The 15,512-nt window shown below is 37.5% G+C and overlaps 1 protein-coding gene across 4 annotated transcripts in view; it reads left to right on the plus strand.

Annotated features, from left to right (window-relative positions):
- Mindy3 (MINDY lysine 48 deubiquitinase 3) overlaps positions 1–15,512 on the plus strand; it is a 72,117-nt gene that overhangs the window by 10,742 nt on the left and 45,863 nt on the right. For 3 of the 4 annotated variants that reach the window (XM_004662360.2, XM_045135245.1, XR_006633680.1), the window contains exons 2-6: positions 2,192–2,271; positions 4,354–4,414; positions 6,749–6,919; positions 9,988–10,039; positions 10,866–10,980. In XM_004662360.2, coding sequence (XP_004662417.1) covers positions 2,192–2,271; positions 4,354–4,414; positions 6,749–6,919; positions 9,988–10,039; positions 10,866–10,980 — 479 coding nt within the window. The remainder of the gene's footprint in view (positions 1–2,191; positions 2,272–4,353; positions 4,415–6,748; positions 6,920–9,987; positions 10,040–10,865; positions 10,981–15,512) is intronic. The other variant, XM_045135244.1, reaches the window with a different exon arrangement.

The following is a 15,512-nucleotide window of genomic DNA, read 5'->3' on the forward strand; positions in this document are numbered from 1 at the left end:
ATAGATGCCAATTCCAAGACCTAGGGAATATCAGCATTTAAAAGGAGATAAAAGGATACTGAGAAGGAAAAAGATGCAACAGAAGAGGAAATAAAATCCACTGGTTAAAGTTCTTACAGAATTGGTGGTCATATTTTAGGATACTCTGGAAATAAGAATTTAAAGGTAGACTGTATTTCTGTATTACTGATGAACATGAATGAGTTTGATGTAGTTACAGGTTGAAAACCAGATTTTATAAATTCAGCAAATTATAAAGTAAGAAAATCAAAATATTGCATGTAAATAACTGGGGTTAGGAGGGAGGACAAGAATGAGAAGAGAAGGTGTTGGCTGAAATTTTTGGTGCCATCTAAAGAACAGTTTTTAAAGTGTGAAATACATGTTTAAGTGCTGCGTGAAAGAGGTTGAAGAAGAGCAAGGTGGGGTAGAATGGGCTCTGCAGTATTTCTTTATCACTTAGTCCCACGCTAAGTATTTCTGCAGCAGCTATTCTACACCAAACATGCTTCACTACACATACTAATTAAATCATTTTTGCTGTGAGTGTGTGTGCATTGTATGAGAGAGAGAGATGGCCGTATGTACAGGGTGCACATTTGTGTGCATCCCACATGCACACATGCAGAGGTCCTAGAAGAGCAGCTGTCATTCTTCCACTTGGTTTTCTTCAGCTGCTCTCTCAAGCTGGAGCTGCTGTTCTTTTCCTTCCCACTGGCTGACCAGTGAACCCTAGCAATTCTATTCTCCCTGTCTTTGCTCCCCACAGGACCGAGATTACAGGTGTGAATGGCCATGCCCAGTTTTTCTGTTGGTGCTGGGGATTGAACTCAGGGCAAATCAGGTCCTCTCAGGTCTGCCTGTGTGAGCCGCAAGTGCTCTTACCCACTGCTTCATCTCCTCAGCCTCTACACAATACCCTACAATACAATTTGAAAATAGTTTTTCCTTTGCATACAAAGTAGCTTTGATTGGATTACTGCCATCTTTGTTGTGCTGTTGAACTAATAATCTTCCCATTTTTTCTTCTTTCCATATGTGACAACTAGAGCTTTGCTAGGTTGGTTCTTAGCTTGGCCCTTTGTAGTGGAAGTCTCTTGTCATCTTCCTTTCCGTCTGTTTGTCATTTCCCTCTGCCCTTCAGCTACATTACATTTCCTTTAGACTCAGCAGCTTTTCCTGATCCTACAACCCTCTTCCCTTAGGAAGAATATTTACTTTGCCTGAATTTCATTTGCCTACCCTTGCTTCTCAAATTCCTGTCCAGGATCAGTCTTGAGGTCATCTGATATGATTTGATTTTGACAGACTATCTTCATTCTTCTCTCACATTAACGTACTCCTTTACTTTAGTAATTAGTCTTTGTTCATCTGGACCATCAGCCCCTCCAGAACAGGAGTTGTGACATTGACATGTGGATCCTAGATCACTGGTATAATATCTGGTGTTTGTGAAATATCTAGCTGAGGTACTGAATTTTAACCATGAATTCAGTAGCTTCCTAGAATATTGAAATTGAAAGTAAGCATTACGAATAAGAACATTGAGGTCCAGGGAGGTGACGTGATATTCCCAGAGTGTTCAGATAATAACTGGACTCTCCTAGCTTCATCCTGCCCAGAACTCCCACTTCTGCTATCAGTTAATGCAGGTTAGGTAATATGTAAAGTAAGTTAGAACCAGCGTATGAACACTTACTGTCTACAGTGCCATTTAATTTTTAACATTATTGTAGTTGCTCAGCCCTCTCCCTCCTAAACTATTCACTCACTAAACTATTCTGCTAAAAACAGTGACATGAAAAAAGACACCATTTGAACTCAGGACTGTCCTTCCTAAGAGTAAAGTAAAAGTTTTCAAGGCGGTAGAGATGTAGCTTGTTGGCTGAATGTGTGCTTAGCAAGCTTGAGCCCTCTGTTAATGACCACACCAAAACATAAGGTCAGATTTAGTGTCCTTTTACTCAAGTTTACTTTGCTTTCCTAGAGTAGTCTCTTGGAAGGGACATTGGTTGTACAACTTTTCTAAAGAATAGTTTGAACTCTCCAAACTGAAGAACCACTGTCCATGAGAACTGTCGATACCTGGGTGCTGTGATTGTTGTGATAAGTGGTCTCGAAGTTAAGATACAAAAAGTTCTTTCGTAGCTGCTGCTTGAAGGACTTCTAACATTTGTTGCTTTATTTTTAGGGTTTGTGTTTAGTGAATCAGAGGGATCTGCATTAGAACAGTTGGAAGGTGGCCCCTGTGCTGTTATTGCCCCTGTCCAGGTAATACAGATTTCCTTACCAACTCTTCAGAGGGATATATTCACATGTTCCACACTTGCTTTTGGGTTTTCTAATATCTATATTCTGTGTAATAATGAGATGTGGTCAGCTAACTATTCTACATGTAACTATACAGAACAGCCATACAGAATCAAAATGAATTTAGACTGTGGGTAAATTTTACAGCAGTCGCATTTTGGCTGTGTTGTCAAGGAAAAATAAATGCTGTTCCTTGACTTTCAGAAGATTAAGGATCAGCACTCTAGATAACCTTGTCTAATGACAGATACTATGGAGGAATAGCACTAAACAAGCTAGATAGGTACAATCATAGAAATTATATCAATTTCATTAATTCTTTCTATAAAGATGATATTCCTGAAACAATGGTGGCACAAAATTTTCATAGCAAATACTTTTTAAATGTTTAATAGAAATTGGCTTTATAAGCAATAGGCTATTGCTTGGCCTTTTTAAAAATGTTGCAACTAATTTCAAACAGTTTTCTTTCACAAAAGGTAGCTTTTATCTGAGTGTCTTTATTTGATTTTTAATCTTCATAGTTTTAAATTTCAGAGATTGATTTGCTATAGACAATGAAATTGTTGAAAATCAAGAATTTCCAGTTTACCAATCTTAGGTTTGTAAACAGTATAACTAGAAATGTTGTAGAAGAAGCTGCAATTTATTTACATTTTAGTCACCATGTTTGAATATCTATTCAATAAGTGGTATTCAGTGAACATAATGAATACTTTTCTGAATTGTTAGCTACACAGACATAGAACATTTGCTGAACAAACGTCCCTCATGTGCTAATATTATTAATTTTTTTTTTTTTTTGAGGTAGCGTTTCACTCTAGCCCAGGCTGACCTGGATTCACTATGTAGTCTCAGGGTGGCCTTGAACTCACAGTGATCCTCCTACCTCTGCCTCCTGAGTGCTGGGATTAAAGGTGTGCGCAACCACACCCGGCAAAATGTATTTTTTAAAAGGAAAACGCTCTCATGGTTGAATCCAATAAATGTACTGTATAGCTCATTATTTTATTTATTTTTTAAACAATATATTTTATTTATTTATTTATTTGAGAGAGAAAAAGAGAGAATGGGTGCACCAGGGCCTCCAGCCACTATAAATGAACTCCAGATGCATGCATCACCTTGTGCATCTGGCTTACATGGGTCTTGGGTAATTGAACCAGGGTCCTTTGGCTTTGCAAAAAGCAAACAACTTAACCACTGAGCCATCATCTCCAGCCCTCATTATTTTATTTCTTAAAAAAAAAAAAAAAAGCTGACTTATTTTTACATTGGTGAAATTATTTATATTATTTTGTTTTGTTTTGGTTTTGGGTTTTGTTTTGTTTTGTTTTGTTTTGTTTTTCAAGGTAGGGTCTCACTCTGGTCCAGGCTGACCTGGATTTAACTCTGTCATCTCAGGGTGACCTTGAACTCATGGCAATCCTCCTACCTCTGCCTCCCGAGTGTTGGGATTAAAGGCGTGCGCCACCATGGCTGGCTTGTTTTTGGTTTTTGAAGTAGGATCTCACTCTAGCTCAGGCTGACCTGGAATTCACTGTGTGGTGCAGGGTGGCCTAGAACTCATGGCGATCCTTACTTCTACCTCCTGAGTGCTGGGGTTAGAGATGTGTGCCACTATGCCCAGCTATGAATTTATTAAATTTAAAAATATTTAATCTCCAAATGTTGCTAGAATTACTAAGTATGTAGAATGGAAATTATAGTATACCATAGTCATTATATTTATTTTATTCAATTATTTAAAGTATGCCAATATACTATAAATTAATAAATAGTAATTTTAGCTATTATAATGAGTAATGGAGGCAAATTCTGACCCCAAAGGAAATTTGTCTAAAATTGAAACCTCTTTGTTGTATCCAAGTATAAGTTAGATTTTATAAATATGACGTCTTGGCCAGTAATAGTGCTGTCGGATTTTTAATAAAACCATTAAAAAAACCAGGAAGCAGGTATAAAGCAGTTTTCTCATTTAAAAATAAAGAATGGTCTGAGGTGTTTATAATACATTCTAAGTATTGCTTTAATTGTGTGAAGGCATTCCTTTTGAAGAAGCTTCTGTTTTCTTCTGAGAAGTCATCATGGCGGGATTGCTCAGGTAGGTAGCTGTCTTAAAAGTTTTACTTTATCCTCTATTTTTATGGTGACATATGCAGTATTGATTGTCAGTAATTTAATTAAAACCATCTGTCTTAAAAGAGAAGCTATCAATGAGACATGATTTTTAAGATCTTCAGAAAGTTTATGAATAGTGACTATAAGTTTTATAGTATTCACCTCCAAACTTCATTTTCCTGAATAGCTAAGGCATACAAGGCAGGGAATGTAAGCTAGAGAAAACCCTCAACCTCTTACTAAAACAATTTCCCCAACCTTTTAGATGCTAGCAAACCATAAAGAATGTTCATAGACTAATTTTATTTGCTAAGAATTATGTATTTCCAGCCGGGCGTGGTAGTGCATGCCTTTAATCCCAGCACTCGGGAGGCAGAGGTAGGAGGATCGCTGTGAGTTCGAGGCCACCCTGAGACTATGTAGTGAATTCCAGGTCAGCCTGGGCCAGAATAAGACCCGACCTCGAAAAACCAAGGGAAAAAATAAAAAAGAAATGTTGTATTTCCAATTTTTTTCCTTCATTTTACATATTTTTTATTAGTTTTGTACTAATTTTTTATTAGTTTTTGGTGCCATTGTTAACCTCCTCCCTGTCTTCCTCCCTCCACAGGAACCCTCCGTGTTGGGGCATATGGGTCATGCATTGTGAGGTTGGCCATCAGTTTTGGATAGGAGGAATATCTCTGTGTATCATGACCCAACATGTGGCTCTGATATTCTTTCTGCCCCCTCTTCCACAAATTTCCCTGAGCCCCCTCTTCCACAAATTTCCCTGAGCCATGTTAGGTTCATATTAGGTCTGCTTCAGTGATGTGGTCTTGGGAGCCTCTGTGTCTCTGGATATCTGGTTTGGTAGGAGTTGATTGTTCTCTGTGTCTTATCTCCTTCACCCTTGTGCTGGTACCAGGTTCACTAAGAAAACAACACTCTTACTTGTTTCCACAATTATTATTAGTTTCAGCTGAGGCCCTTTAGAGGTATGATGGGGTGGTTCTGTCCTTAGGATCTGCATCTATCTGAAAAGGAGAAGCAGATTGTGTGACAGAGAGTAAAGTTAGCATCAGATAAATGGGATAACCATTATTTTTTAATAGAGAATTTAATAGGTGTAGGCCCTCTTTTTTTTTTAATTGAGAGCAACTTCTTGTGTAGCCCAGATTAGTCTCACAAAATCCTCTTGCCTCAGCCTCTCCTGAGTGCTAGGATTACAGCTCTGTGCCACTTATACCTATTATTTTATTTTTATTATTTATATTTATTTCATTTTTGTCATTTAGCTCTAATCAAGAACATAGCATTACCTTGATATTCCACTTTTTTTTCCCCCAAGGTAGGGTCTCACTCTAGCCCAGGCGGACCTGGAATTCACTATAGAGTCTCAGGGTGGCCTCAAACTCACGGCAATTCTCCTACCTCCGTCTCCTGAGTGCTGGTATTAAAGGCATGCGCCACCAGGCCTGGCTATATTCCAAATCTTTTATTATGGTGCTTTTATTACAATACAAATACTGCAAGTAAATTGCAGGTGAAGATATTGTAGTACGTGCAGTGTTGGTACATTGATACATGCTGCCACTGAGTAATAACAATTGTGTGTATCCAACAGTTTATAAAGTTACTTATTTCATTTACACAATTTCTTGTGAGCCTCACAGTGACTTTTGGAAGAAGGTAAGATGTATTACAGTGCCACATATATAATATTTGTTGGTGGTGTTATTTTGAGATAGAATCTTGTTCTAGCCCAAGCTGACCTGGAATTCATTATGTAGTCTCAGGCTGGCCTTGAACTCACAGCTTCGTCACTGCTGTCACGTCAGCGGCTCTGTGTTACACCAGAGAACCATGGTGCTTCTGCAGCAGAGTGGATTGTGAGCTTGTAGTGCAGATGACATGTTATCTCACTCTTCCTGTGTCTGTGGGTTTGGATGGTTAGACAGAACTTAAAAGAGGAGAGAAGTGGAAGCCAGTGAGCCCTGGCATCTGCATGTGAAGAAATGTGCCTTAGATATTCTGTGCACAGCTTAAAGGATAATTAGCATCAATGTTTTTAAGTTACATATTCTTTCTCATAATACTTAATTCTGTATTTGTCATGATTCTTTTTCTGACTGATACCTATATTTTTGGTGGTAATATTTTAATCCTTAAGCACATTGTTTTTCTAAACAGCTTACAATCTCTTGGCTATGGAGGGATTTTCCTCATTCTTGAAATGCTTGATTTTCGTTATTAAGTCATGACATTCTTAATGTTGTTCGTAATTGGATTCTTTTTTCAGGGAAAGCATTATAACTTGGACTTTGGTTATTTTTAGAGGAAGAGCAGAAGGAACTCCTTTGTCATACCTTATGTGATATTTTAGAAAGTGCTTGTGACAAGTCCGGACAGTTCTGCTTGGTCTCCTGGTTAAGAGGAAGGACAAATGAAGAAACTGCTAGTATCTCTGGGAGTCATGCACAATCTAGTTGCCAAGTGGAGCATCCTTGTAAGACACGTTTTTATTTCCTAAAGTAACTTCTTGTACTTTTAATGAAGCTATTAAATTTTGAAGAGAAAATGGTTTTATAACATCTTTTATATAGTATTAACTTAATTAATAAACTTTACTATAGTATATTCCCTTTAAATTATATAATTGCATTTTTTTCAGAAGGAAATACATTTGTCTCATAAACTTAAAAATGTTCTAGCTAACTTCTGCTTGAAAACAATCTCTCTTGAGCATTACTACTTTACCTTCATAGCTTAAAGAACACACATCTGCGTACCATAGTTTTAGGTACTTAATGATTTCCTGAATAATGAACATGAAAGAAACTTTGTAAAAAATATGTTTTATTTTTATTTACTTATGAGAGTGAGGGGGAGAAACAGATAGAGATTGGGCACCCCAGGACCTCCAGCCACTGCAAACAAACTCCAGACATATGCGCCACCTTGTGCATTTGGCTTACATGGGTTCTGGGGAATCAAATCTGGGTCCTTTAGCTCTGCAGGCAAGTGCCTTAGCCACCAAGCAATCTCTCCAGCCCCAAAGAAACTTCTTACACCTTTAAATGTTTAAAAACTTTTCAGTTACATTCTCGAGTGAAGATGATATTTTAGTAACAGTTCTTTTTCATATCATTCTATGATACCGAGTCTTTGAAGATTCTTACATCTAAAGCTAAAACTGCTGAAATAAATAGAGTTTCTTTTCTGATTTGCTTCAGAGGGATAATCTTTCTAGTAGGTAACTTTTGATAATTTGGTAGTCCCAGTTGCTTATATTGAATAAGTTATTTATTGCATCTATAATACATTCCGTTAAGAATCATTGCATAGAAATTATTTTGTAAAAATTAAATACCCCGTTCTAGAAAGTAAACTTGGATTGCTTGTGATGTGCACCCTGCTGTGGCCTCTCCCGCTGTATTTTCCCTGTGTTGTCATCGTCCGCCTGCGCACTGAGGTGCATTGAGCTTGGCAAACAATAGTGGTACACTCGTGGAGAATACTTCTTAAAACTTAAGCTGTTTGGCTTTTTGTAGGCCTTTAGAAAAATACTGCCTTTCAAGAAGAATTAAACATTTTTAGAGTTGATGATGACATTTCAAGACAAATGGAAAATATTCACAATAATAATAGTAAAACCTGTCAGTTAAGACATTGTGACACATTATCCAGATGCACGGAAGCATGCTTAGTAGTTCCATGTAGGATGTAGAGAATTTGAAAGAGGAATGCTGGAAGTAGTTAAAAGGTGTTTTAAAGAATATGAGCTAAAATCAGAACATATATTAATATGTGAGATGAGAAAATAGATCTTTTGAAGATCTTTCATCATTTTCAGTAGGATCTTAGTAATATAGAGTGAGCTTACTATGGATTATGCTATACATTTCTATACTAATAGGTTAAAATGCTCTAAAATAAATGACCTCGTATGGCATTAAGTTTGTCACTTTGGTAATTCATTTAGATGGGCATATTCTATTGAATTCCCTTCAGAAAACATGTTCAGATAATAGTCTGGTTAACTTTGTCCTTCATCTTAAAAGTAGACATGACATGAAATCATATTTGAAATCTGTTTTAAATTTCATATACATTTGAAACATTTTGTTAACTGAAAATTTGAGAAATTGTCTTACTGACAGTTGAATTTAACTTATATTAAATTTTTTATTCCGTATAGCAACCTATTTTACCTGTTCTTTATTCCCAGTTGTGTTCTTTTTCTCATGTTTCATTTTCCACCACCTCTGCCTGCTAAGCTTTTTTTTTTTTTTTTTTTCTGCTGGCTGTTTTCTCTCAGTTTTTCATAGAGCCTACCAAGTAAACTTGTTGGGCTAATCAAGCATTGGAAAAGAGTAGGATTTGGAAAAGGGTTAGATAGAATTTTTATTTTCTCATGAAATTTTAAATGTGAAGTGTTTTTCCTCCATTATTATTACATTGTGTACAGCCATTAATTCCATTGGCTTATGTGATGTGTACATTGTTGGCTTGTTGGTAACGCATACTTGTTTGCAGTAGTGATTACTTGGGTTCAATTTCAGTTTGTTTCCCATATAAAAGACTTTAGGTGAATTCATTTGGATTTGTAAAGATTTAAAAAATAATTTAAAAATTAAAAATGGGCTTTGTAATCTACTATAATGTGACATGTTAAATTATGGTTTTACTTTTAATTCATAATCATTGTCCTTTAACTCACTAGTGAGAATTTACTTTTGAAACTATTAAGATTTGCTTCATAAAATATAGTGAAATTGTCCAGTGCAATAAAGTAGGCAAGATTTTGTCTTCTCAGAGCCAAGACTTGTGTTTAAATTTCAGTACTGTTGTTTACTGATCTGTTCTCTTGGAGGGTTCTAGTCCCTCTTCTGTGAAATGAAAATAAGAGGGTTGTAACATTGATATTGTCAGACCTATAATTACAAAAGGCTCTGGTACTTAGTATAGTCTCACTAAATGTCACCATTGATGTAAATGCTTTTATCAATTTCCTTAATGTTTCTAATTTAAATTTGTACTAATAACATAACCTTAAAAATTATTGAAAACTTATAACAAGTACATGAATGGATGAGGAAACAAACTTAAAGCTGTTGTTGAACCTGTGGTTTCAGTGCTCTGCATTTGTATATATATTTCCTTAGTAATTATGCATTAAACCTAAATATTTTATATTGAGGAAGATTAGCTATGATGACATACTTGGATCTATAAACTGAAGGATTATTTTAAAGTGCAAGACACGATATGTGTGAAGCACTATGATATCTCTGATTTTGCAAACTATCTTGGCATACTTGAATTGAAAAGAATTATTATTTAATAGCCCTTCCATATTCTCAGTATGCATTTTAGTTGTGACCATGGTAATAGAAATATAAATTGAAATTCAAGTATAAATTCATGTTACAGTAATGTTAAAAAGCAACTAAAAATTTAAGGGAGTAAGAAATAGGGAAATTTTGATTGCTTGAAAGTATTTACAGCCTGCTATGTGTATCTTGTGTCATTTATTTGCCATGTGTAGTGCTGAAAAGTGTCTTTTGTGTATAGCTGCCTTGGCTGTCGAAGAGCTTGGCTTTGAGCGATTTCATGCATTAATTCAGTAAGTAACATTGGAACATTTAAAATACTTACCTTGTGGACACATTACCATTTTTAGTCTGTTCATTCTTTGGGAAGGTCCTTAATTGTACATAGTACTTTTCTACTGAAACTTGAGTTAAAAAAAAAAAAAAAACTCTTGCTTTCAAATTTAAAACTTGTATGTGTATATTATTCAATGTTCTAAATTAACTAGCCGAATACATTTATAAATCAAATGCCTCTCATCATAATTAATGAAAAATCATTTTATCATAGTGTTTTTCGGTCCTGCTTGAATATAAAGATTTGTAGTGGGATAAGTGCTTCTTATTTGCCACAATATTATGCTTTTCTGTAATTTTCATTAAAAGTTCCCATATTTCATTAGTGCACTTAAAAGTATTACAAAATCAAAAAAGTGAGCCTATGTTGCTAGAATTATAGGTGACATTTATTTTGAAATTTAGCATCGATTTTATTTTGAAAAGAAGCCACTAGTGTATACTATAACGAGTACACAAGTATGTGCTAAGTAGCTTTCATAAGTGAAGAGATAGTTTCCTTGGTTATTCTACCTCTTTTTGAGTAGAGCCTCTTTCCTAAATAATACTGTTTATTTAAGACTGTGGATACTGGACATTGTACCTGAGAGAGGCAGATACTCCCTGTCAAGGGGTAGTAGTTGTCAGCAGTAGCTTTTAGCTTTTAATGGCTAAGTTTATGTTTGAAAATTGAAGATAATATCACCCATGTATATTTTAATGTATAAATTATTTTTAAGTTTTCCTATTTATGAATGTAGCAAATCTCATCAGGGTGCTAATACTTAGTTCTTCTTTCCCCAGAAAAAGATCACTCAGAACTGCATCAGAATTAAGAGGTGCTGTCTCAGACCAGTATTCAATGTGGGGAAACAAATTTGGAGTATTGCTTTTTCTCTATTCTGTGTTACTGACGAAGGTTTGTTTAAGAATATTCTTCTGCCTTTTATTAGCTTAGTGTTATTTTTTGTACTATTAGTAATCTTACTATGGCTGCTATTGTTAAATCTCAGAATAAGGAATCAATGCCAGTCTCAGGGTGGCCTTGAACTCAAGGCAATCCTACCTCTGCCTCCTAAGTGCTGGGATTAAAGGCATGCACCACCACACCTGATACTTTTCTTGACTGTTGTTTATTTTTCCAGTTTTTATGCTTCAAGGTTTTTCTTCCTGTGTGTGAGAGAGAGAGATATATCCTGTGGTTATGTGCAGATTCATATACCCTGTGCACATGCATCTGGAGGCCAGGTCAGAGAAGGACATTGAGTGTCCTCTGTGGCACTTGCACTTTGTTTTGAGGCACTCCATTTCAGAACACTGTTGTCAGTTAGACTGGCTGACCTGCAGATTTTGCTGTCCTCCTTGTCCTTTCTGCCTCAGTGCTGTGTTATAGGCATGTGCAGCATGCATAGCTTTTTACATGGGTACTGTGAATTAAACTCACATCCTAACTCTTGTTAATCACTGACTCATCTCCTCAGCCCCGCTTCAAACTTTTGATACCTCCTGTATCACTTGTCCCTTTAACCCAGTAAGTCATCATGTTAGTTGCTGTTCCCTGAGATGCTCTTTGAAAGGATACCCCCATCCATCCATCCATCCATCCTTCCATCCATCCATCCCAGTGATAGTGCCACCTGCTCCTGTTCTACATTTTGATGTCATCATAGTGTGTTTTGGGGTGACAAGGATGCAAGTGCAAGATCTCAATGGGCCGTCTAGTTTGCCCTTGAAATGTTGAGGCAGTCACTTAGTATTTTGAGTATGGATTAATCATCTCTTGAATCCTTAGATATGGCTGATGCTTAGACTTGGTAAATAGCACATTGAATTTCATTTTATGTCTTTGTGCAGCTAATGAGATTAAAGTACATAGATTCTGGACTTCTCCCTTATTCATTTTGTGAAATTAAAAACGTATCAGGAGTTTGGATTTCACTAAAACATGAAGCTTTGTAGCCTCATAATGTACATCATGTTTTGTCAGTCTGCATTTGATTTACCACTCTTTGGGAGGAAGTCCAATCCGAAGTAACTTTCCATTTGCTTATGTACCAGTTATACCTTTGGTGCATTTAGATTGCTATCCCTTTTAAACTCACAAGTCTGTATTTACTAAGTTTTTTTAAATGACCTAAAGTAAATTTATTATTCTTAGCAGGCATATTAGATTTTATTATAATTTAGCCAAATAAGTATTAACTTTTGTCTTAAAGAATTTTTTTCTTCATCTTGAAAATTTAATACTTTCCTGCCCCTGTAACCAAGGTTAGACTGACTACCAGTAAGACCTGTGGTGTCTTTTCTTAGAGCCCATAAGAGCAAACAAGTATTCCTTGGGCCTGGTTTTTTAAATTTTTTATTTTTTTATTTTTATTAAGTAGAAACTTTGTATGAATGCATAATGTGTTGTTATCACCATTTCCCTCCTCTCTGTCCCCACTCCACTGAGGGCCCTCCTCTGTGGGATTGTGGTATTCACCATAGAGTTGTGGGTTATCAGTAGTGAGTCCAGCAGTCAGTCATTGTGGAGGGGGTGGGGCCAGTGTCTCTGGATAGTCCTTCCTACCCTGTGGCCCTTACATTCTTTCTACTCCTTCTTCCACAGAATTCCCTGAGCCCTGGTGGGTGGGTGTTAAGTCTGCTTTAGTGTTGAGCTCTCAGAGGTTCTGGATTTCTGCTTTGCTGCACTTTGAGTGTCCTCTGCCTGTCTGTTTCCTTCACGCTGCTGCTAGTTGTCACGCTCCTCATGGAAGCAGCGCGCTGGCTCATCTCGCCAGTTCCTCTGTGTTTTCCCCTGGGCCCAAGGTGGTTCCTCTGCTGACTGGGAGTCAGCTCTCCTTTTTTTGTTGATAGAATTTTGGTTGTCCTTGGTTCTCTCTGCTTTCAGAAAAACAGATTCTTCAATGGAGAGTGAGATCAGGATAGGTTAAAGAAGATAAGCGTTGTTGATTTAGAGGTGTTAATGGCTGTAGACTTGCTTTTGGCCAAAGAGTAATGGAAGCTTCTCATTGGAGTCCATAGTCTTAGTCTCCATAGGATTCTGACTTGGTTCCCCCTTCCAGAAACGTGTTCCTTTCCACTGAGTGGATCTCTAAGCCAATCAGAAAGCCATAGGTTACCCACCCTGTCTGGGTGCCACTATTTTGGCAGGCTGGTTGCTTTCAAATAGCAGGGTCCCCTGCTTGTTCACAGTGCTGTTGGCCATTTTCCCCCAGCAGCTCATTTAGCAGTTTTCAGCACTATGCGGACTAACCATCTGGATGCTGGCTTCCTTCCAAACTCAGCCAGATCTTTCAGTGTTCTGTGTCAGCAACATTTAGTTTCTTCAGTGATAGGTTCATATCTCTTACCTCAGGTAGATAAGCATGTGCTTTGACAGAAGCCTGTCTTGTTTTGGGGCTCTCCAATCAATGGCTCAACGTGATTGGCAGCCAGTTTCTGGTACTGGGGGTTACAAGCCAGGGCCAAATATGTTAAGGTTAGGCTTTATTCCACCCTCTCCACAGACCTTCTTAATAGACAGTCCTTCCATGCTCTTATTGAGGGTTGTATCTTTTAGTTTGCTGTCCAGGCGGAAGGTTTCTCTGGTAACAATTCATTTTTAATTTGGTTTTGTGTATATCTCCCCCTGCCCTCCTGTTCAGCTCCACCCAAACCCTTCTGTCCCTCTCATCTTTCCCTTAAGTCGCGTGTCAGGTATGCCTGCAACTTTAGCTCTTCCATTTTAGGAACCATAGATGAGGGAGAACATGTGTTTGTGTGAGTTCCCTTAGTATGAACTGTTTCAAGTCTGTCCATTTTCCTACCCATTTCATTGTGTCACTTTCTTTACTACTGAGTAGCATTCCGTTGAGTATGTGTACCACATGTTCATTATCTAGTCTTCAAATGATGGGCTTCTGGGTTGACTCCAGATCCCAGCTACTGTGAATTGAGAGCACCTGAAAACATGGTTGAGCAAGTAACTCTGCAGTGAACAGTGGAGCCTTTAGGGTAGATGCCCAGTTGAGGAATGGCTGGGTCAGTTGGTAGCTCTATTTTCATCTATTTCAGGAGTCTCCATATTGATTTCCATAGTGGTTATATGGTTTGCACACCCACCAGCAGTGAATAAGGGTTCCTCTTAGCCAATATTTATTGTCATTTGAGTTTTTAAATTTACCTTTCCCTGGAATTCTTTATTCATTTCCCTGCCCCGTTTTTTGAGTGGATTGTTGGTTTTTTTATTGCTTAGTTTTTGAGTTCTTTGTAGATTGTAGGCATTAAGCCTCTGTTGGTGGGGTAGCTGATAAAGATTTTCTCCCATTCTGTGGGTAATCTGTTTATGGTGTGTTTGTCTCTCCAAAAGTTTTTTTTTTAATATTTTTATTTATTTATTTGAGAGTGACAGAGAGAAAGAGGCAGATAGAGAGAGAGAGAGAGAATGGGCGCGCCAAGGCTTCCAGCCTCTGCAAACGAACTCCAGACGTGTGCACCCCCTTGTGCATCTGGCTAACATGGGTCCTGGGGAATCGAGCCTCGAACCGGGGTCCTTAGGCTTCACAGGCAAGCACTTAACCGCTAAGCCATCTCTCCAGCCCTGTCCAGAAGTTTTTTAGCAACATGAGATAGCACTGGTTGAGTGATTGTTTAATTTCCTGGGTTACTGGGTATTGTTCAGGAAGTCTTTCCCCACTTTAATGTCATGGAGAGTTCCCCCTAGTTTTCCTTCCAAACAATTAAGAGTCTTGGGTCCTGGAGTGGAGAAATGGCATAGTGGTTAAAAGTGCTTCCTGCGAAACCAAAGGACCTAGGTTCAACTCCCCAAAATCTATGTTAAGCCAGATGCACCTGGTGACCCATGTGTCTGGAGTTCATTTGTTCATTTGTAGTGGCTAGAGGCCCTCACGTGGCCATTCTCTCTTCCTCTTTCTAATAGATACATTAAAAAAAAATTTTTTTACAAAAGACTTTCAGGTCTTATGTTGAGGTCTTTAATCTATTTGGTATTGATATTTATGCATGGTAAAAGGAGTGGGTCTAGTTTCATTTTTCTACATGTGGTTGTTCAATTTCACCAGCACCGTTTGTTGAAGATGCTGTCTTACTCCCATGTACATTGTTGGCCCCTTTGTCAGAGTAGCTGTGCTTGTTTGAATTAAGGGCTGGCTGCTCAGTTTTGCCCCATTGCTCTACATGTCTGCTTTTATGCCAGTACCACGCTCTTTTTGTTACTGTGGCTTCATAGTATAGCTTTAGGTTGGGTATAGTGATACCTCTAGTGGTGATTCTTTTGCTGAGGATATTTTTGGGTATTTGGGGTTTTCTGCCATTCCATATTAATTTTGAGATTATTTTTTCTATCTTTATGAATAATGATGCTAGGATTTTTCACTGGTATTTCATTGAATCTGCGTATTGCTTTTGGTAGAATTGCCATTTTCACAGTATTAACTACCTATCCAGGAG

Source organism: Jaculus jaculus, chromosome 15, assembly GCF_020740685.1.
Source record: "Jaculus jaculus isolate mJacJac1 chromosome 15, mJacJac1.mat.Y.cur, whole genome shotgun sequence".
In the NCBI taxonomy this organism is placed as follows: domain Eukaryota; kingdom Metazoa; phylum Chordata; class Mammalia; order Rodentia; family Dipodidae; genus Jaculus; species Jaculus jaculus.